Source organism: Protomyctophum bolini, assembly GCF_963924005.1.
Source record: "Protomyctophum bolini genome assembly, chromosome: 7".
Classification (NCBI taxonomy): domain Eukaryota; kingdom Metazoa; phylum Chordata; class Actinopteri; order Myctophiformes; family Myctophidae; genus Protomyctophum; species Protomyctophum bolini.
The window spans coordinates 44,129,649-44,147,091 of record NC_137868.1 but is presented as its reverse complement, the minus strand read 5'-3'; the positions used below and the strand labels follow the sequence as shown (position 1 = coordinate 44,147,091).

At 44.2% G+C, this 17,443-nt stretch overlaps 2 protein-coding genes across 2 annotated transcripts in view; one reads left to right on the top strand and one right to left on the bottom strand.

The window, feature by feature from the left end:
• LOC308319060 (transmembrane protein 238-like) lies at positions 1-2,249 on the top strand. The gene is made up of 2 exons (XM_080768877.1): positions 1-129; positions 1,737-2,249. Exon 2 carries the CDS (start codon positions 1,739-1,741, stop codon positions 2,072-2,074), a length of 336 nt encoding a protein of 111 aa, XP_080625003.1. The 5' UTR covers positions 1-129; positions 1,737-1,738; the 3' UTR covers positions 2,075-2,249.
• A 1,559-nt stretch (positions 2,250-3,808) lies between these two features.
• Positions 3,809-17,443, bottom strand: part of LOC308318386 (C-Jun-amino-terminal kinase-interacting protein 4) — a 40,010-nt gene continuing 26,375 nt past the window's right edge. Inside the window, exons 18-28 of the mRNA XM_080767919.1 lie at positions 17,224-17,271; positions 16,177-16,318; positions 15,578-15,620; positions 14,824-14,904; positions 13,626-13,693; positions 12,054-12,202; positions 10,118-10,289; positions 9,024-9,137; positions 8,449-8,547; positions 7,724-7,810; positions 3,809-6,580 (exon numbers count right to left, since the gene is read on the bottom strand). Coding sequence (XP_080624045.1) covers positions 6,453-6,580; positions 7,724-7,810; positions 8,449-8,547; positions 9,024-9,137; positions 10,118-10,289; positions 12,054-12,202; positions 13,626-13,693; positions 14,824-14,904; positions 15,578-15,620; positions 16,177-16,318; positions 17,224-17,271 — 1,131 coding nt within the window. The 3' untranslated portion in view covers positions 3,809-6,452. The remainder of the gene's footprint in view (positions 6,581-7,723; positions 7,811-8,448; positions 8,548-9,023; positions 9,138-10,117; positions 10,290-12,053; positions 12,203-13,625; positions 13,694-14,823; positions 14,905-15,577; positions 15,621-16,176; positions 16,319-17,223; positions 17,272-17,443) is intronic.

Sequence of the window (17,443 nt, the reverse complement as noted above, 5' to 3'; positions counted from 1 at the left end):
GTTTGACTCACGGTGCTTCTATCTGGAGGAGCTGCGCCTGCGACACAGTCAACTGAAACTCACTCAACATTAACAATGATAAGACTATCTTTGTAAACGGATACATATCAGCAGCAAGCAGCGTTCATGGTAAGTAGTTAGTATAGCTTAGTATATCTTGGACATTGTTTTTGAAAAACTAAGTGACTTTTAGTGACTGAGAGACTAAGAGAGATTTGTCTATTTGTTTGGTCTGGACTGACGAGGAGCGCACACAGGTGTGGCACATGTTTGGACTGTAAATGAGAATAGTACAGGATGAGGGTCGGGATATCATGTCATATGTAGGCTACCTGTTTTTTGAGTATGCTGATGGAACAGTGCAAGTTTTTTTTAACTGAGTTTAATAATCAATAGACTATTATTAGTCTGTAGTATACATTATAAGTATGTTCATGTACAATAAATAATATAGGCCTATGAATGGATATGCACTTATGTGTCTATTATTCTATTGAGTATGGACAGCCTGGCCTACAGCTAGTGGTATCTGGAATCTGGATAATAGCTATCTATCAAATATGAGTAGAGCAGGCTATATACAGTCAATCAACAATGAAAACGGCCTGTAGCCTACTGGGTCAGTTTGTGTGTACATGATCACAGCATGTACACACATGTCCTGGGCCTGTGTTACGTCACAGCGTGTGCCAGAGTCAAGCAAGTTAAGTGTCACAAATCCAAGAACAGAACCGGGAGTCAGGCTTGATGATGGCTATACTATACTGGCACAAAGGACTGTCCAAATCACTTTTGTGCTGCTGCAGCCTGGGTGGTGAGTTTGTGCTCTGAATGTGCTCTCCTCGTCCCCACTAACTACCACATCATATTACAGGGGATAGGAGGGGTTCATCAGGATAGCGTCTAACCTCATCCTACCCTCTGCAACCACCTCCAGTAACCAACTCCAACTAGAAACTCCAACAGCTTGTAGTTTGTTAGCCACACACACACACACACACACACACACACACACACACACACACACACACACACACACACACACACACACACACACACACACACACACACACACACACACACACACACACACACACACACACACACACGCACGCACACAGAACATCTTCAGCAACCTGTTAAACACACAGAGGGACCAGCTATAGATTAGAACATTTTAATTGCTCTGTCCCTTCCTGTAGAAGTCCTCAGAGTTGTCAGTCCAGTCACGGTATAGTCCCTCTCCCTAACCTCGCCTCACCAGGCTTTCCACCTTGGAGGAAAGCCTGGTCTCCGTTCCAAAAGTGCCGTATGATACGGTCGGGAGCCGGATGATATCGTTACGTGAACCTACGTCGTGTTGTAGTATTGTTTTTGTATAGTCATCAGGCAGGAACAATGAAACGGAACTTCCTTTTTCCTCAAACCGAAAGAATAACAATAAAAGCTTTATTGAGAAAAATCGGTTTGAGGGAAAAGGAAGTTCCGGGAAGATTGCCGACTACAAAACAATACTACAACCTGACGTATAGCGATATCATCCACTCCCGACCGGTTCATGAACCCGAAATGGAATGGTTCCCAGGCTATACCCCCTCTCCCAGGAACTGTCAGAGATCGAGGGATTATGTCTGGGCCCGGGGGCTCTGGGGGAAATGTACATTCCAATGTCAGGAGAATATGTCTCAATATGAAGGGCTGTCCTAAATTGTAATGTTACATTTTAGTGTACAAAGCCATGGCACCTCCGAAGTACGACGGCCTGTCCCACTGCAAGCTGGCCCTGGCGTTCGCCGTGCTCATGGACCTGCTGGGGGTGACGGCGCTGCTGCTGGGCGTCTTCGCGCCACTGGAGATCGGCGGGAGGGACTTCGGGGACCTGCTGGTGTACTCGGGGGCTCTGCTGGTGCTGATGTCGCTGGGCGGCTGGGTGCTCTGGTACAGCGGCAACATCGACGGGCTGACGTCGGGCATGAAGCTGGGGAGCGGAGCCGAGGGCGGAGCCATGGACCGCCTGGCCCGCAACCTGAGCCGCAGGATACGGCTGCCCCGGAGCCACAGCAGCCCGTCCTAAAAAACAAAAAAAAGAGCATGCAAAAGGGAGGAGTGTGCGCCATATAGCCCTGGTTATAGCCCTGGGCTTATACAGCGAGTCTCTCTCTCTCTGACGCCCTGTGGAAGTCCCTTCCGCTGCAGCCCTCTGGTGATATTCTCACTCCCGTGCGCGGGTTTTCAAATCCCCGCAAATAAACCGAACGACGTAACTACTCACCGAAACAAAGCCTGCTAGAGACCTTGGTAAAAGTCTATTCTCGTAGCTGGGAAGCGTCTCAGGTCCCCAGTTTCTCTCTAAAATGCACTTTGTGGCCATTTTAATAACGCAATGTACCCTGAATTTACCGGGCAGTCATTTCTTCTACTATGGCATTTCCGGGTTTTGCCTGCGCCGATCTGGTTGGATTCATTTTATTTAATGATTAAAATAATGCATTTTAGAGAGAAACTGGGGACCTGAGACGCTTCCCAGCTACGAGAATAGACTTTTACCAAGGTCTAGCAGGCTTTGTTTCGGTGAGTGGTTACGTCGTTTTGTTTATTTGCGGGGATTTGAAAACCCGCGCACGGGAGTGAGAATATCACCAGAGGGCTGCGGAAGGGACTTCCACAGGGCGCCGTCGGAGAGAGACTCTGTCTAGGTGCGCCAGAGACACCTTTTCAAAAAAGGAAAGAAGGCGTGCCCAGCTGTCTTATAAACGATCCGTGTCAGTTAACCCGCTTGTCAAGCGACCGTTCTGCCCCCGGGGGGGAGCAAAGGGAGGCTCGTTACTGTCATTCTTGCCTCTCGCGACGAGTCGTACTTTCTGGAATGAAAAACAAACTTGTTCGGATGATCAACCCGGTCAGTGGCTGCCATTCCCTGTGACTTCACAATTAAGACTATACACATGCACACCTCAGGGAGTTCGCTGCCTTTTATATTGACGTGTGCCGTGAAATGTAGAGAATTTTACATTGTTACAGTAGCACACAAGCTTGTTGTATTACTGTTACTGAATGAACATTCATGAAGGTTATAGAGATGTATCTGCCATTTAAATTATAACGGATTCCCCTTAAGAGGTATTTCAGGCAACTGTGCGAGTGCATGTGATCACTGTATGAACCACCGGGGATGAAATTAGAATAAAAATCATTGTCGACCATTCAATAGAATTTTAATGAAAATATTTACAAAATGTCATCTTTAGTCGTTCACAATAGATTGTCTCTGCATTAAGTGTGATATCCTCCACTAGAGTTCACAAACTCGGTCATAAATACTGCATATATATATATATATATATAGCACTCTTCGGATGTTCTTTTCTTTCCCTCCCTTATTTGACAAATCAAAAGTAACTCAACGTAAAACAAAAGTAAAAACTAAAGTCAGACAGAGAAAGGTATTTCATGGGAACGAAGAGGGCCAAAGGGGCCGATTTTAAGAAAATAAATAATGTCGGAGGGAAAAGGAAAAATCATAACGCAGGAGAGCTACTATTCAACACACACACACACACACACACACGTCAAACCGTTGCATAGAGATGGCAGTCGACGTGCAAATGACTGGGAGGGCAGGACTCGAGTTAATACAAATACTCCAGGTGCAAGTGCCATCATCAAAACAAACGTCACATCTTTAAGCGAATGTTCCTATTCTGTCTTAACAATACAATACTGCCTTTCAAACCCGAAGTGAACCTGAGAATAATGTTAGTTGAATGACTTAAATCTCCTGTAGCAACCGATGCATTCGTTTGTATAGGTGTGGAAGGCCCACCTTTTAGTGCCGTTTAATGGGTGTAATGTGATGTTGTTGTCTCTGCTGTCGGGTGGATAACCACTTGTGTCCAAAATTGTAACTTTCCAAGTCAAAAACGGCGAAAGTAGCAGATCTACAAGCTCAATCTGCTGCTTTTGACGCTTTTGTGTGATGCTGTAGCGCGGTGGTTTTCAACCAGTGGTCCGGGGACCACCAGTGGTCCTTGAGGGGGTTCCAGGTGGTCCCCAGCTGAATGATGGAAAGTCTAGATCTTTAACTCTTGAGAGCATAAAATGTATCCATTTGGTTAAATGATTAAATTACAGTTAAATTATTGCTACAAATCTGCATTAGCCTACTTAATTTACAAGAAGTCTAGTCTACACAGTTGGAGAATGTAAAAGAATCTCTCCTAATGGTATCAACATCAATACAGCATGGCATTGTGGACAAAATATCCAACGATAACAAATATTCTTTAGTCTTGGGCTAAATCTCATCAAATGTCATCCGGTGGCTCAAATAGTGAATAAATAATGGGCCTCGATATGAAGAAAAAAAAAGGTTGAAAACCACTTCTGTAGCAAAGAAAATGGAGATAAGAGGTTTCTGCCCGACAGCAACGCTATCTAAACCCCAGCCCGTGACAACAACGTGCCAGGGACAACCATTCTACAGCTGCCCCCTGGTATCCTGTGACCTTACAGCTAAGCAAATAGAGGCTCGCTGTCTTTGCATAGGAGCACGTCACCAACTGGATAAGTCACAGATGCAGGAAATGAGAGTAGTAGTCAATGCTGTTTGCCTTTGCAGTACGGTACATACAGTATAGACTAGATGAGGAGATGGGAAGTGCTGAGAAACGGCTGCCTATTTCCAGTTCACAGTTAATGACCGCTTCCTTCCCACGGCAAGAAATATAATCCAAAGGGAAGCACATCTCAAGAAAATTGTGAACAAACCATCAGTAATCAGGAGAACATACTGTAGCCGGTGATACAAAAATAAATACATCAGACCCGTCTGAAGTGAGCGGTGCTGTACTCGTGCTGCACTGCACTGTACTGTACAAGCCCTCCTCCCTGGCCTGTGTGTTAGGCTGTGCAACAGTGACACAAACGCTATTTTCGTGCTTGGGACAGACGGACCCAGGGACCCACATAGCTGTCTATATAGGAGTGGTTGCACCACTCACAAAGAGGCAGTGGCTCCGGGAATCGGCAGTGTCATACTCTGTCAGGAGTCAGGATTCACGCTGGCCTAAATTCGACCTTAAATGTTTCATTCATTAGATTGGAGGTGGCCCAAGTCGGGTGTGATCAGTGTGAGGATATGGTAAGGCTTGCTGTTATAGTTAGACAGTGTGACCTAAAAGTCATGGAGCTTGTAGTTAATATTGGGTACCAGACAGTTCTGGTGCCACAACATACAATTTACACATACCGGACATACACGGTGTATACTGTATACTGTATTATGATTGTTACAATAAAGGCCAGTTCTAACTCGCAGCAGCAAACACTTTAACCCATTTTGGGGGCGGGAACCCCTGTTGGTGTTAGCATCATGTCGTGCTTTAGCTATTGAAAAATAGATCTACAAGCTCATAGCGAGCTTGTATAGGTCTGCTATTTTTGAAGAATCGCGAAAAGTGACATGAAAGTGTTTGAGAACGACTGACATAGAAAAACATAGCTTTTTCAAGAAAACAGTCAGGATTCAGAACGTCATCTGCAGAATGGTTCCCGGGTCGAAATGGGTTCAATCAGAATAAAGGGCCTTTCAAGCGAGGAACGCATGCGTCGTTGCCTGGAATCAACGACAGCCTGGTCTGCTCCAGGTCTTCTGCTCTAGAGGGGCGCGACAACGCAAGCGTAAACAAAAAAAGACGCTAAACCAGAATCCAGGTCTGGTGAGTCGCGGGGGGGGCGTGTGCACGAAACGAGCATGCGCGCAACAAATTCACGGGGCCGCCGCTCAGTGCTCACGTAAATAATGCTTGCGTTGTCGCAACCGCGACTTCTCCGCGCAAAAGCGCAGGTCTCATTGGAAAATGAACGCGTTATATCGCTTCACGTTTGAAAAGGCCCCCCCCAAAAGCACACAGGGCTATTCACCATGCTCTCTTTTACCCAACTAATGGGACACACTGCATGGAAGAATGAGTCTAAATAGTTGAGAAAATACGACTATTAATTATCACGTTGAACACTGCACAGGATGTGTGAGGCAGGAGCTCCTTTTCTTGCTACACGCTTGGCTCAGTGTGTGTGTGTGTGTGTGTGTGTGTGTGTGTGTGTGTGTGGAGGGGAGGGGGGTGCCTTTCAACGGTCATATTCGACTGAGAGTCTAATATTTTGTCACAGCACTGTCTTCTTCAGGATGATATTCAAGAATCGTCAAAAAAAATTGAAATACAGGACAGACATAATCAATGCACGATGTGTATATACGTTATCTAATGTCTTGTCTGTGCAGTATCAGGTCGTCTTGTTAAAAAGTAACCATCGCTCTCCTTCCGTGTAATGCCATTTTTGTTTTTTCCGTGGACCGTGCTATAGCTCAGTGACCGTCCGCCGCCCTCCTCCAGATTATATAGAACGCTCTGATCCACAAAAAAGGTAAACAAAAAAAAAAACGGCTGTTGTCAGAGGGCGGGGCTGGGAACAGCGGGGGAGGGGCTCTGCCAGATGATCATGTGACTGCGGTCCGAGCGCTGAGGAGGCATGGCCTGGGAGGACTCGGTCGACGGGTCGTCTGACGACGCGTCGTCTCCTGGAAGAGAGAGAGAGAGAGAGAGAGGATGGATGGCAGTGTTGTTTTATCGTCGACTAAAACCAGGACGAGAATGTTTCGTCGACTACCTTTTTACACTGACGGAAACTAAAATGGAAACTACATGAAAACTAAGCTATGATGACGATAAAACGAAGGCGACTAAATATACTGACGATTTTGTCAACAGATAAAAACTAGACTAAAATGTTAGGAAGGGACTATAGTGGACAAGAGATCCGGTATAAGCCATTTTACACGCTGCATGCTGAAAATAGCCGATCTACAAGCTCACAACGCGACCTTGTAGATCAGCTGAACAAAACACTCATTACGACGGCACCAAGGCCTGACAAAATAGATTTTGTTCGACTAACACTAAAACATCCCAGGTGACTAAAACTAGATGGAAACTATTCCAGAGACTATGACTAAAAGTAAAATAGAAATTTGCTGCCAAAAACAACACTGGTGGATGGATGGGCTGAACCTCGGCACTCACTGAACCATAACGTAGATCAGGGGTAAGGCTGCACAACATATCGTTATCGCATCGTTATCGAAGTATGCACATGCGCAATGTCGGTAATAGTATCGCAAAAAATTGTCAAATATCGTCCACTTCTAAAGCCAGCAACGTCTCTTCGTTTTAGCCCGTTTCTCCCTCTTTCATGCTCCTGCTGGTGTGTGTGTGTGTGTGTGTGTGTGTGTGTGTGTGGAGGGGAGGACTGTGCTAAGTTGCGTTGTTGCTAGCCCCCGGTCCAGTGAGTCAGCGAACTCACACTCACACTCACACTTTTTGAATAATGTTTTGTTTTCAATGTTGCAACACTTAAAAATATGCAATTTTTAAAAGTAATATCGTATCGATATTGCAACATTTGGCATTCTGTCCATAATCGTGCAGCCCTAATCATTTGCTAGGCCATGGACCCCAGCTCAGAGATTGATGACATCGAAAACATCAGACGGCGAAAGGGCCATTTATCAAACTATCAAATAATAAAACACACCACGCAATACTAAATTAAATACTAAATAAAGCGATGGACATCACAGACTAGTACTATATAGCAACATTACGGTTGAAATTCCATTTTTACACTCCGGAGAGAGTCATCATCATCACGACTCTGAACTCACCGATGCGGAAGTTGATGTAGCCCTCTCCTCCACTGAGGATGAGCTGAGAGGTAGTGACGGGGCCGCCACCAGAGGTCAGTAGACAGTCTGAGGAGCAGAGACATTACAACGGGGTATTTAACCCATTCTGACATCACTCACACCTTTCCACCTAGCATACAACATTGACGCATGCTAGATGTAAGCAAGATGTGTCAAGTGTCATGGCCGCCCCAATGCATTTCCAATGGAAGTCACATGGTTTGATACAACATCTTGGGACTACAAGCTGTTGTACGACTTCCGGGCTGTGTTTCGACTGCCCCCCCTCATACAACACAAATGTTGTGTCAAACCATGTGACTCCCATTGGAAATGCATCGGGGCGAGATGTATCACACCCTTTGTATTTGTATACAACAAGCATACATCAGTCTGTTGCGAAGGTGTGAGTGAGGCCTATAGACCTGACTTCGAAATGTCTTCTAAACCTTTCTGAAATACCTGTTTATGTGTCAGTGGTGCTCAATATTTCATGTCAAGGACCCCCCCAAAAATTATATGTAATATGCCTCCTCTAACATCTTGGAACAAATCGGATCCGAGAACAAAATGCCACGGGTCCATTAGTGTCCGCGTCCGTCACGTTGGGACCCGTGAGGACCTCTACGTCACGGTGCAGGCCTGCATACGCCTTTTTCTAATTATCTCTGTGCCGTCGTCACGTCAGCGACATAGTTCCTCACCAGGGGCGGCCATGATGAATCTGACAGCTTGCCTGTGTCCATGGTAACACAGCTGGGCTGAAGCCATGGAGCAGTACGGGATGGAGACAGACTCCGAGGCTGTGGATATACAACACATTTATTTCTTTTTATTTAGAACACACTTATTTAGCGGATACGCTTTTATTTTACTTAATGTTTATTCTGCAGTCAAAGTAGAACCGAAGACTGTGAGTAGACATTCCGATTGTAGCCGTCATCAGGCCAAATGGTCCACAAATGGTCTCCTAAGTGGGCGGCATCTGATGGCAGATCTTGCGAAGGTCCTATGTTTTACCAATAGCGGTATACAGAGAAATACCTGATGTGTCTGACTGAAGAAAGACATTTTAGTGTCAAAATGTTCCGAATATTATCTTGGCCAAATTGTCGGGTCCAATATTTAGTTCAGTGACCAATATGGGGCTAAAGAAGATGTGTTCACGTTCACGACATTGGAATAGACTCCAACCTAATTCTGGTCTCCTAAAAAAAAGGCAAGGATAAAGGGAGTAAACCGGAGATAGCGTCATGTCTGTCTTGGGGGTAGAACTCACTTATTGACAAAGGAACTGAGAAAATGGCTCCACTTCCGGTGCCCACCCACAGCCGGCTCGAGATGATTGTGAGAGATGAGATCTGGAGAGGGGACAGTGTGAGAAAGGCCGGGCCTGGAGAGACGTGGAGAAAGACAAACAAATGGTTAACGTGCGTGGTGTCTTGCCGAAACAAGTTGAACAAAACATGTACATAATAGTACAGAGTAGACCAATGACAACCTCAAAACCGCTTAATAGCTGAGCTACAAGCTCACAGCGTGTAGATCTGCCATTTTTGAAAATTCCACGAAATGTGGGCTCTAAAATAGTAGTATGAATCGGCCCTTAGCCTCTCAGACCCAAAACATAGAATATTTTGTTGTTGTCGTATAAGATTCTGTCCAGAATTCCATGCTGTATTAATGTGTGGTATAGGCCTACCATAGGAGAGAGAACCTCCTGCAGATTTAAAGTAATACAGATGTTTAACAATGATTTCACCATACAACCAATGTATGATTTACTTTTATAACTAATTATTTGTTTTGCACATGAACTGATGACCAAAATAAAACATTGAATTAATGAATGAATGCATGAATGAATGAATGAACGTGATAGCTAGTTAAAGAGCTATAAGGATCCATTTGATTACCAATCATCATCATTCATTCAGCTGAGGACCACCTGGAACCAGCCACGCACTTCTCAGAATGCTTAGTTTTTTGCTTGCCTCTGACGATACATTATCATTTGCATCAATGGTGGGGAACATGGCTTAAGCACATTCCTGGACCTTATTTCAATAGGATTATGTTATATATCCCAGCTAGCTGCCAAAAGGCATTACATGACAAAGTAAGAGCAACACCGTCCACTATACTTTTACAAATTGAACATTCTCTTAACCACTTAAAACCCATTTTGGGGCGGGAACACCTTTTCAATCTCTTTTCAAAGAGAAGAGAAATCTCTCAAAATCCTGAGAAATGGTGAATATCGACCCCAGACATGGTCCCGCCGAGTCCCCCCGACCCACTGTTTGGGAGAAACGGCGCTCTACTACCACCAGTACTACTCAGCACTCAATAAGCAACAGCTGTGCTCCTCACCTAGAGTCTTAATGACCAGAGGGGTCACGTCGACCTGCTGCAGCGGGCGTCCCGTGGCCCAGTCGAACAGCCGGAGGGTCGGGTCCAGCCGGCAGGAGACCCAGACGCCACTTCCTCCGGCGCACAGGAAGCGCACCTGCTGCTCGCTGCGCTCCGACACCGCGACCGTCAGCTGGGTGAGGTAAAAATGAGGCAAAGGAATGAGATAAGTCATTTTGCTCTCGATAAAAATCTTTCTAGAACGTCAATCAATTATTCATATTGCTACAGTATACGACATAGTATATCGTTTCTGTCGGGCAGATGATACTCTTCTTGTTTTTTCGTAAACTAATGCCATACTAACTACAGCGGCACACTAAAGTATCAAAAGTAGCAGATCTGCAAGCTGTTTTTTTTATTTGAATCCTTTGTCCACCAGTCGACTTTGAAGCTTAATCAGGAGAACATGCCTTTATGTATGTAATATTGCTTTGATCTTTGTGTGTTCTGCATACATGGCTGCTGGGTCGCAAGACAAATTTCAGTGTGAACTGACAATAAAGTACTGTACCATATCATACAGTATATATCAATCCTGAAAAGTTTGGGGACAAATGAGGTGTACACCCGATAGAGACGACATTGTATGGTTTTAACCTTTAAAATCATATCGTATAATTTGAGTCAACAGTAGTAAGTAATTGAAATGTTTCTATACCTCCGTTATTGAGCGTAATGCACCAACCTTTAAGTTTGTCATATTGTGCAAACTGCAAACTAAATAAAAAATATATATCTGAACTCAACCATGTCTACAAAAAAATAGCCACTCACAGTACCCACACACACGGTGATGGAATGCACACATCAGTAAGACAAGACAAAAAAAGTTAAATAAATGCATACGTCAAAAATCTAATCATGTGGACCGTGGAAACGCTGTGGCAGTACGCATACGGTACTTTGTCATCTTAGTCGTCTAGTACAGTGGTTCTATCCATTTATATATAGATCTACAAGCTCACGGTGCGATGTGGCGCTGCGATATTGTTGGAAACATCTCGTCAATTGTGACACAAATCTTCTCTGCTGGGGTTCACTGGCACAAAACGTATATATATGTGGGGGTCCTTGGCAGGCACGAAGAAGCTTGAGAACTACTGGTCTGGTATGTTGAAATGACACAAATGCACAGCATTGGTAATGGGCTTCTGGTCTGACATTGGGCTCGGGACATCGGGCTTTAGCAACTAGTCGACTATTCAACTAGTCAACTAGTACATCCACTAGTCGACCTTGTTGGTACTAGTTGACTAGTTGATAAGAAAAAAAAGAAAAGGAAACGTTTTTTTCTTTTTCTTTTTTTTTCGTATTTGTAGGCCTCAAGATCAGCTAGATTATAATTATAGTCACCAATGTACAGTTTTTAAATGTACAACTATTATTATAAAAAAGAAAAAAAAAAATACACAATAGGTAGGCCTCATATATGTCAAACTCAAGTCAAGGCCGTGAATGAATTATCTTTGGCCCGTGGGATGATATTGTATTAGTATTAGAACTGGCCCCTCTGGTATATTGCACGGACCACCATAATACTGCAAGTCCCACAATGCACTGCGAGTGCTGTGCATTGTCACGTATCGAGGGCCCGCAAGCGCAAGCATGTCTTCTCTTCACTATTGATCAGCAGTGAAAGTATATCACTTGTGGTCAACTTTCAGCTATACCCCCTCTCCCCAAAAATGGCCTGTGTGTTGAAACACAGTCCGGCCCTCGACTAAGTTGTACCAATTTATTATATTTTGGCCCGCACTGTGTATTTGAATTGACATCCCTAGTTAAACAACTAGTCGACTAGTCAACTAGTAAAAAACCACTAGAAGTGAAAGCCCTATAGCCTCCTGCAGAGCCACATCCTAACAAAGTATAAACACTAAATCCAGTTTCTCACCTCCACTTTCTGGCTCTCTATGTCGACCACGTGGACTCGGTTCCAGTAGCCCACCCACAGGCGGCCGGCTTTCGCCAGGCAACAGCGAATGGGCTGCAGGGGGGTGGTCCCGAGAGGCATCACCTTGTGCGACTGTAGGTCCCATCCACCTGTCAATCAATCAATCAAGACTGAGCTGTCAATCATACAGTAACCGTGGATTAAGGCAAATCAAAATCGCACGACTGAAATAAAACGTTGTAGGGGGCCGAGTCCTTGGCATGTTTGAAGCAGTGTGAAAGTTGCTATTTAACAAAAATATTAAGACAATAATATGTTTCAGTAATATCATTCCTGCTGTTCTACATACATACTGCCTGTCAACCAGGTGAAGAAATCACAGACTGAGGCTTTAATTAACCATTACATTTTTGTATGAAGTATCCAAAAAAAATGGATTTTATTATGGAAGATGCTTCTGAACATATGTTGCTAGTTTTGACCACGCCAAATGTTCCAACCTTAAAGGACAACTTTAGTTTTTTTCAACCAAGGTTCATGTTTTAGGACGTTATTAGAGAAAGTAAAAGATTTTTTTTCATTTCACTTTCGTTTTAGGGATTTTAGCTGTTTTGTACAGGGGGGTGGGGGCATTCGAGCATGGTGCTAAATATGTATTTTGTTACAAAATATTATGGAGATTTATTTATTTTTTATTTACTATAGTCCTAATAAACCCCAGGAAATTACATCTGGCCACAAATAAATCACAGGATCTATTGAATGTGAAGGTAGCCTACTGGGGGGGGGAAGCCACACTGTGTCATAGGCTCAATGTCAGTTTGACACATTCAGTAGATCTCGTGATGTTTTGTGGGGGTTTATTAGGACTATAGTAAATAATTAAAAAATAAATAGCTATAAAATATTTAGCCCCATGCTCGAATGCCCCCGCCCCCTGTCAAAAACAGCTAAAATCCCTAAAACGAAAGAAAGCAGCAAATGAAAAAGAAAATAACACTCATCTTTTAGTTTCTCTAATAACAACCTAAAACATGAACCTTGGTTGAAAAAAACTAAAGTTGTCCTTTAAGATAATAACGGGAAATAGCCGCTCTACAAGCTCTACGACGCATTGAGAACTTGCCGATTAGGGCCATTTTCGCTGCCATGCAGCTTCGGCTTCTATGGAATCCAAATGACTGAAATCAGTTGTTGTGACCGACAGCTTCAACACGCGAGTAACGCTGAGCTGTCAGGCAACCAGTAGCATATTTTGGGGATACTATTATATATCTGCTCATCCCATTTTGACCTGAGATTCTAAAACATGTCTTCTACGTCCTGACAGTTTTCTGAAAAAGCTATGTTTCTGTGTCAGTGGTTCTTCGATTTTTCAAAAAAATAGCAGACCTACAAGCTCGTAGCGCGCCACTCGGTGGCGCGCTACGAGCTTGTAGATCTGCTATTTTTCAATAGCTAAAGCATAACATAATGCTAACACCAGAATGGGTTAGGGTGGGGTACATCATGGTGGAACAGAATGAACTCTTCTGGACACGTAAAGATGAGGGGACAACGAAACAAACGTACCTGCAGTGTGAGAGAAGAAGGCCAGCGTCCCGTCACCTAAGCCGGCTATGACCTGACCCTGGGAGTACCTGGAAGAGATTGAGATACTTGTATGATTGAAGAAGAGTCAAGAGAAAATATCTAATTATGCCAACAATTACATTTGTCGGCACGTTTTTCCATTTCTCTCACTAAAAAGGATACCTCCGTTGTTTATATCGCTACAGTATACTACAATAGAATTAATTAATCAACCAATCAATCAACCAATCAATCAACCAACCAACCACATTGTATATCATTGTTGTCGGGCGGAAACCTCTCGCAAATAAATGCGCTGCTTGATCACACGACAACGTCACACAAAATGAATGCTGAATACAAATAATATAATACAGAATATTTACAACTAAACCACAATGGCATTGCAGTAGCTTTCTGTAATCATTTCACAGTGTTGAATACAATATAGATTTCCTTGATATAGAGTTGCACTGTATGGCACAGCACTGTATGGAAACATGTATTGTTATTTTAATTAAGTATCCGGGGGGGGGGCGAGTTATGGTGTGTTGACAGTTGACACTTTAATATATATTTTTTATCCCACGATTTTGTAACCCCTTTTTCACCCCTGTGTCAATCATCATTCTAATGTGATCCTGGGCTCTACACACCCTCCACCAACCTAGTCCCCATATATGGGGGACAAGGGGAGAGCAACGGACTTGAACTCATGCTTCCTTCATGCCCGAGTGTCCAAGTTGCTCCTTTACGCCTGACAGGGGGGAGTTTCCCTGGTTGGACGTAGCGCGTGCAGAAGGAACACGTTATTCCAACCAGTTCCTTTCCCCTCCATCAGGCGCCCCGGCTGGCCAGGGGGAGGCAGTTTGACAGTTGACACTTGGAACAACTTTGGAACTTTGTGGCACAACAAAAGGGGGTCATTATTCTGGAAAGCATGCAGGACAAGTTACTACATGTCACTGGTTCTACATTTTCCGGTTGTCACGTCCCAAAATAATCATATTTGAACCGCACATGGAATGTAAGAGTCGGGGGCCATTCAATTTTGTCTTCCACAGATAAATATTGTGGAAAATATCAGATGCACAAGCCTGCAACGGTTTGCAATGCGAGGCGTTGAGAGCTTGTAGATCAGTTATTTTCAAATGCAATACCCCCCCCCCCCCCCCCCCCCATACACTGAACAACTCACGTGAGCGAGTGGACTCCCTCAGAGAAAGACGCAGACTGCAAACAGCGCCTCCTGCCTGTCGAGGCGGAGTGGACCGACACGCTGAGAGAAAGAGAGAGAAATGTTCAACTTATTATAAGGAATTGTCTCAGAAGAAACTCACACATGTAACGAAATCTCAACTACACCAACTCAATGCACGTATGTACGTACGCACAGAAGAAAGAATGTTTTAGTGCAGGGGTCTTCAACGTATTTCAGACCAAGGACCCCCTAGCTGAGACAGAGATGAAGCAGGGACCCCCCCCCCCCCCCCACTACACATTGTATAAAATTGTGTTAAAGATTTTTCAGAGATTTCATAGATGTTGTCAGTGTTGGATTCATGTGTGTTTTCAGACATTTAATCCCCTAAACCGGCCAATACTTAGTACATTCAACCTTTCACACTGAACTTAGTCTGCTCTTTTTCCCCTCTGAACCGAAGCTCTTTGCCCAAAATAGCTGTTCAGTCGCTGCGAGTTCGTAGAACTGTTATTTCTATCTAAAGTTATCCTCGTAATAGTGACGCTAGGGTTCAAGTGGTTGAATATGCCATCACACAAAGATTCGGCAGCAGATTTGGTAAACTCCCGAGGACCCTCTAGGGGTCACGGACCCCCCTCCCCCCCTCCGGTTGAAGACCCATGCTTTCGAGAAAGAAAGAAAAACAAGGAAGAGAAGGAAGGAAATGAAGAAAGTGTTGTTTGCGTCGCTTATTCAGCAGTTACACTACCTTCCTTCCTGAGTTCCAATCCACACTGTTCCAGAGGTGTCACCTGACCAAGACCAAAGCACAAGAGTTACAGGCAGCCACACAGTCATGTTCATTGTAGATCAGTGGTTTTTCAACGCTTTTTCATGTCAAAGGTCCACTATTCATTTTTGGCTGGAGAGACCCCCGGAAATGCTTAGGCCATGTCTCGCGACCCCCGCCCCGCCCCCCTCCCCCACCACCAATACAAACTGAACCTTAAAAATAGAGAAAATATATCATAAATGAATACTGAAACAAGATATAATCTTTAAGGAAAGTTTATCTATTCACCACATACTATTCTAAACGCTTTATTTCCATTTTCCAGCTATTCAGTTGCAAAAAAAAAAACAATGTTTTTTTTTTTTTTTATAATTTGGGGACCCCCCCAAAATAATTTGGCGACCCACCGAGGGGTCGCGACCCACGGGTTGAGAACCCCTGATCTAGATGGCATTCCAGGTCAATAAATGTACAGTAGAGGTACAGAGCTCATGTTTAACCATCCTCATAATAACAACAGAGGGTTATTATTATTATTTGGCGTTTGTTTGTTTGTTGTAGTACTACTGACTGACCCGTAGGCGGTACGGCGCACATGCACAGGGCCGGCGAGGTGGGCGGGAGCCCGAACTGATCCAGCACCGTATTGGGCCGCGCCGGGTCAATCACCGTGATGTCACTGCTGGAGGCGGGGCCAGACACCACCCACACAGAACACTTGACGGAGGAAGAGAGAGAAGACAAGAGATGTTTGGCCGACATGAAATCCAACGAGTCGCCACAGCAGCCAGTGTTAATGAAGTTTGATAGAGTTTTAATGTATTTTTGGCGGGCCTTGATGGTGCTACTGCTACAGCAATCCACAAGCTCACAATCAGCTATTTTCTGAACGCAACCAAAACCTAAAATTACTTTTCTTTTAGTTCTACTGGATCCGTTTTGTCCACTGACATTTTAAACTAGCTTTTAGTTGATGACAAAAATTGCCAATATATTTCACCGGTAGTCGTAGTTTTCATGCAGTCCTCGTCAGTGAAAAAAGGTAGTCGACGAACATCTTTGGTCGCAGTATTTGTGGACAAAATGAACACCATCGTTATGGCTGGAAGAGGATGCCACTGAAGGTGGTGTTTATACAGTACCATTTACTGTGTTGATTTGGTCGACTAAAACGAAGACAAAGAATGTTCGTCGACTACCTTCTTTCACTGACAAAAACTAAATGGAAACAAAAAAAACCTAAGCTACGATGACTAAAACTACAATCTCACAACGCATCATCGACGCTTGTGAGCTTGTAGATCAGCTATTTTCAGTGTAAAGTGTAAAAAACGTCGTCAAAGGCACAATTTTAGTCGACTGCATTTGCTGTAGGTTTAGTCGACTGAAATCTTACGACACTAAAACTAGACTACCAAAGGAAATAGAGCATGCACCTCCACTCTAGCCCAGGTGCTGGACAAAAGGCAGGAGAAATAGCGTCTGCAACACTGGTATGAAAAACTAAAACTAGACTAAAACACTAAGACATTCCAGGTGACTAAAACCAAATGATGACTATTCAAGAGACACTGGCTAGATAGAAGCACTCCTTCCAGTCAGCGGGGTAACGATCACCTTACCGTGGCCTCTCCGGAGATATCGGGTGTGACCGCCACGGCACAGCTCAGCTGCAAGACGAGAGACGGACGGGGGACATTAGGAGGCAGCTTCGATAGCACTGTTTTGAATGTAAATAGTGCTAATGCATGAAGCTCAAAAACACAATATATAACCTTTCTGTATTAGCTCAACGGTCAAGGAACCGATAGGATTCACATTCCTGGCGCCTGGCAGCATTTC

What these genes read in the sequence shown, in the direction of transcription:
- LOC308319060 (XM_080768877.1), top strand. Translation starts at nt 1,739, where the DNA reads ATGGCACCTCCGAAGTACGACGGCCTGTCCCACTGCAAGCTGGCCCTG.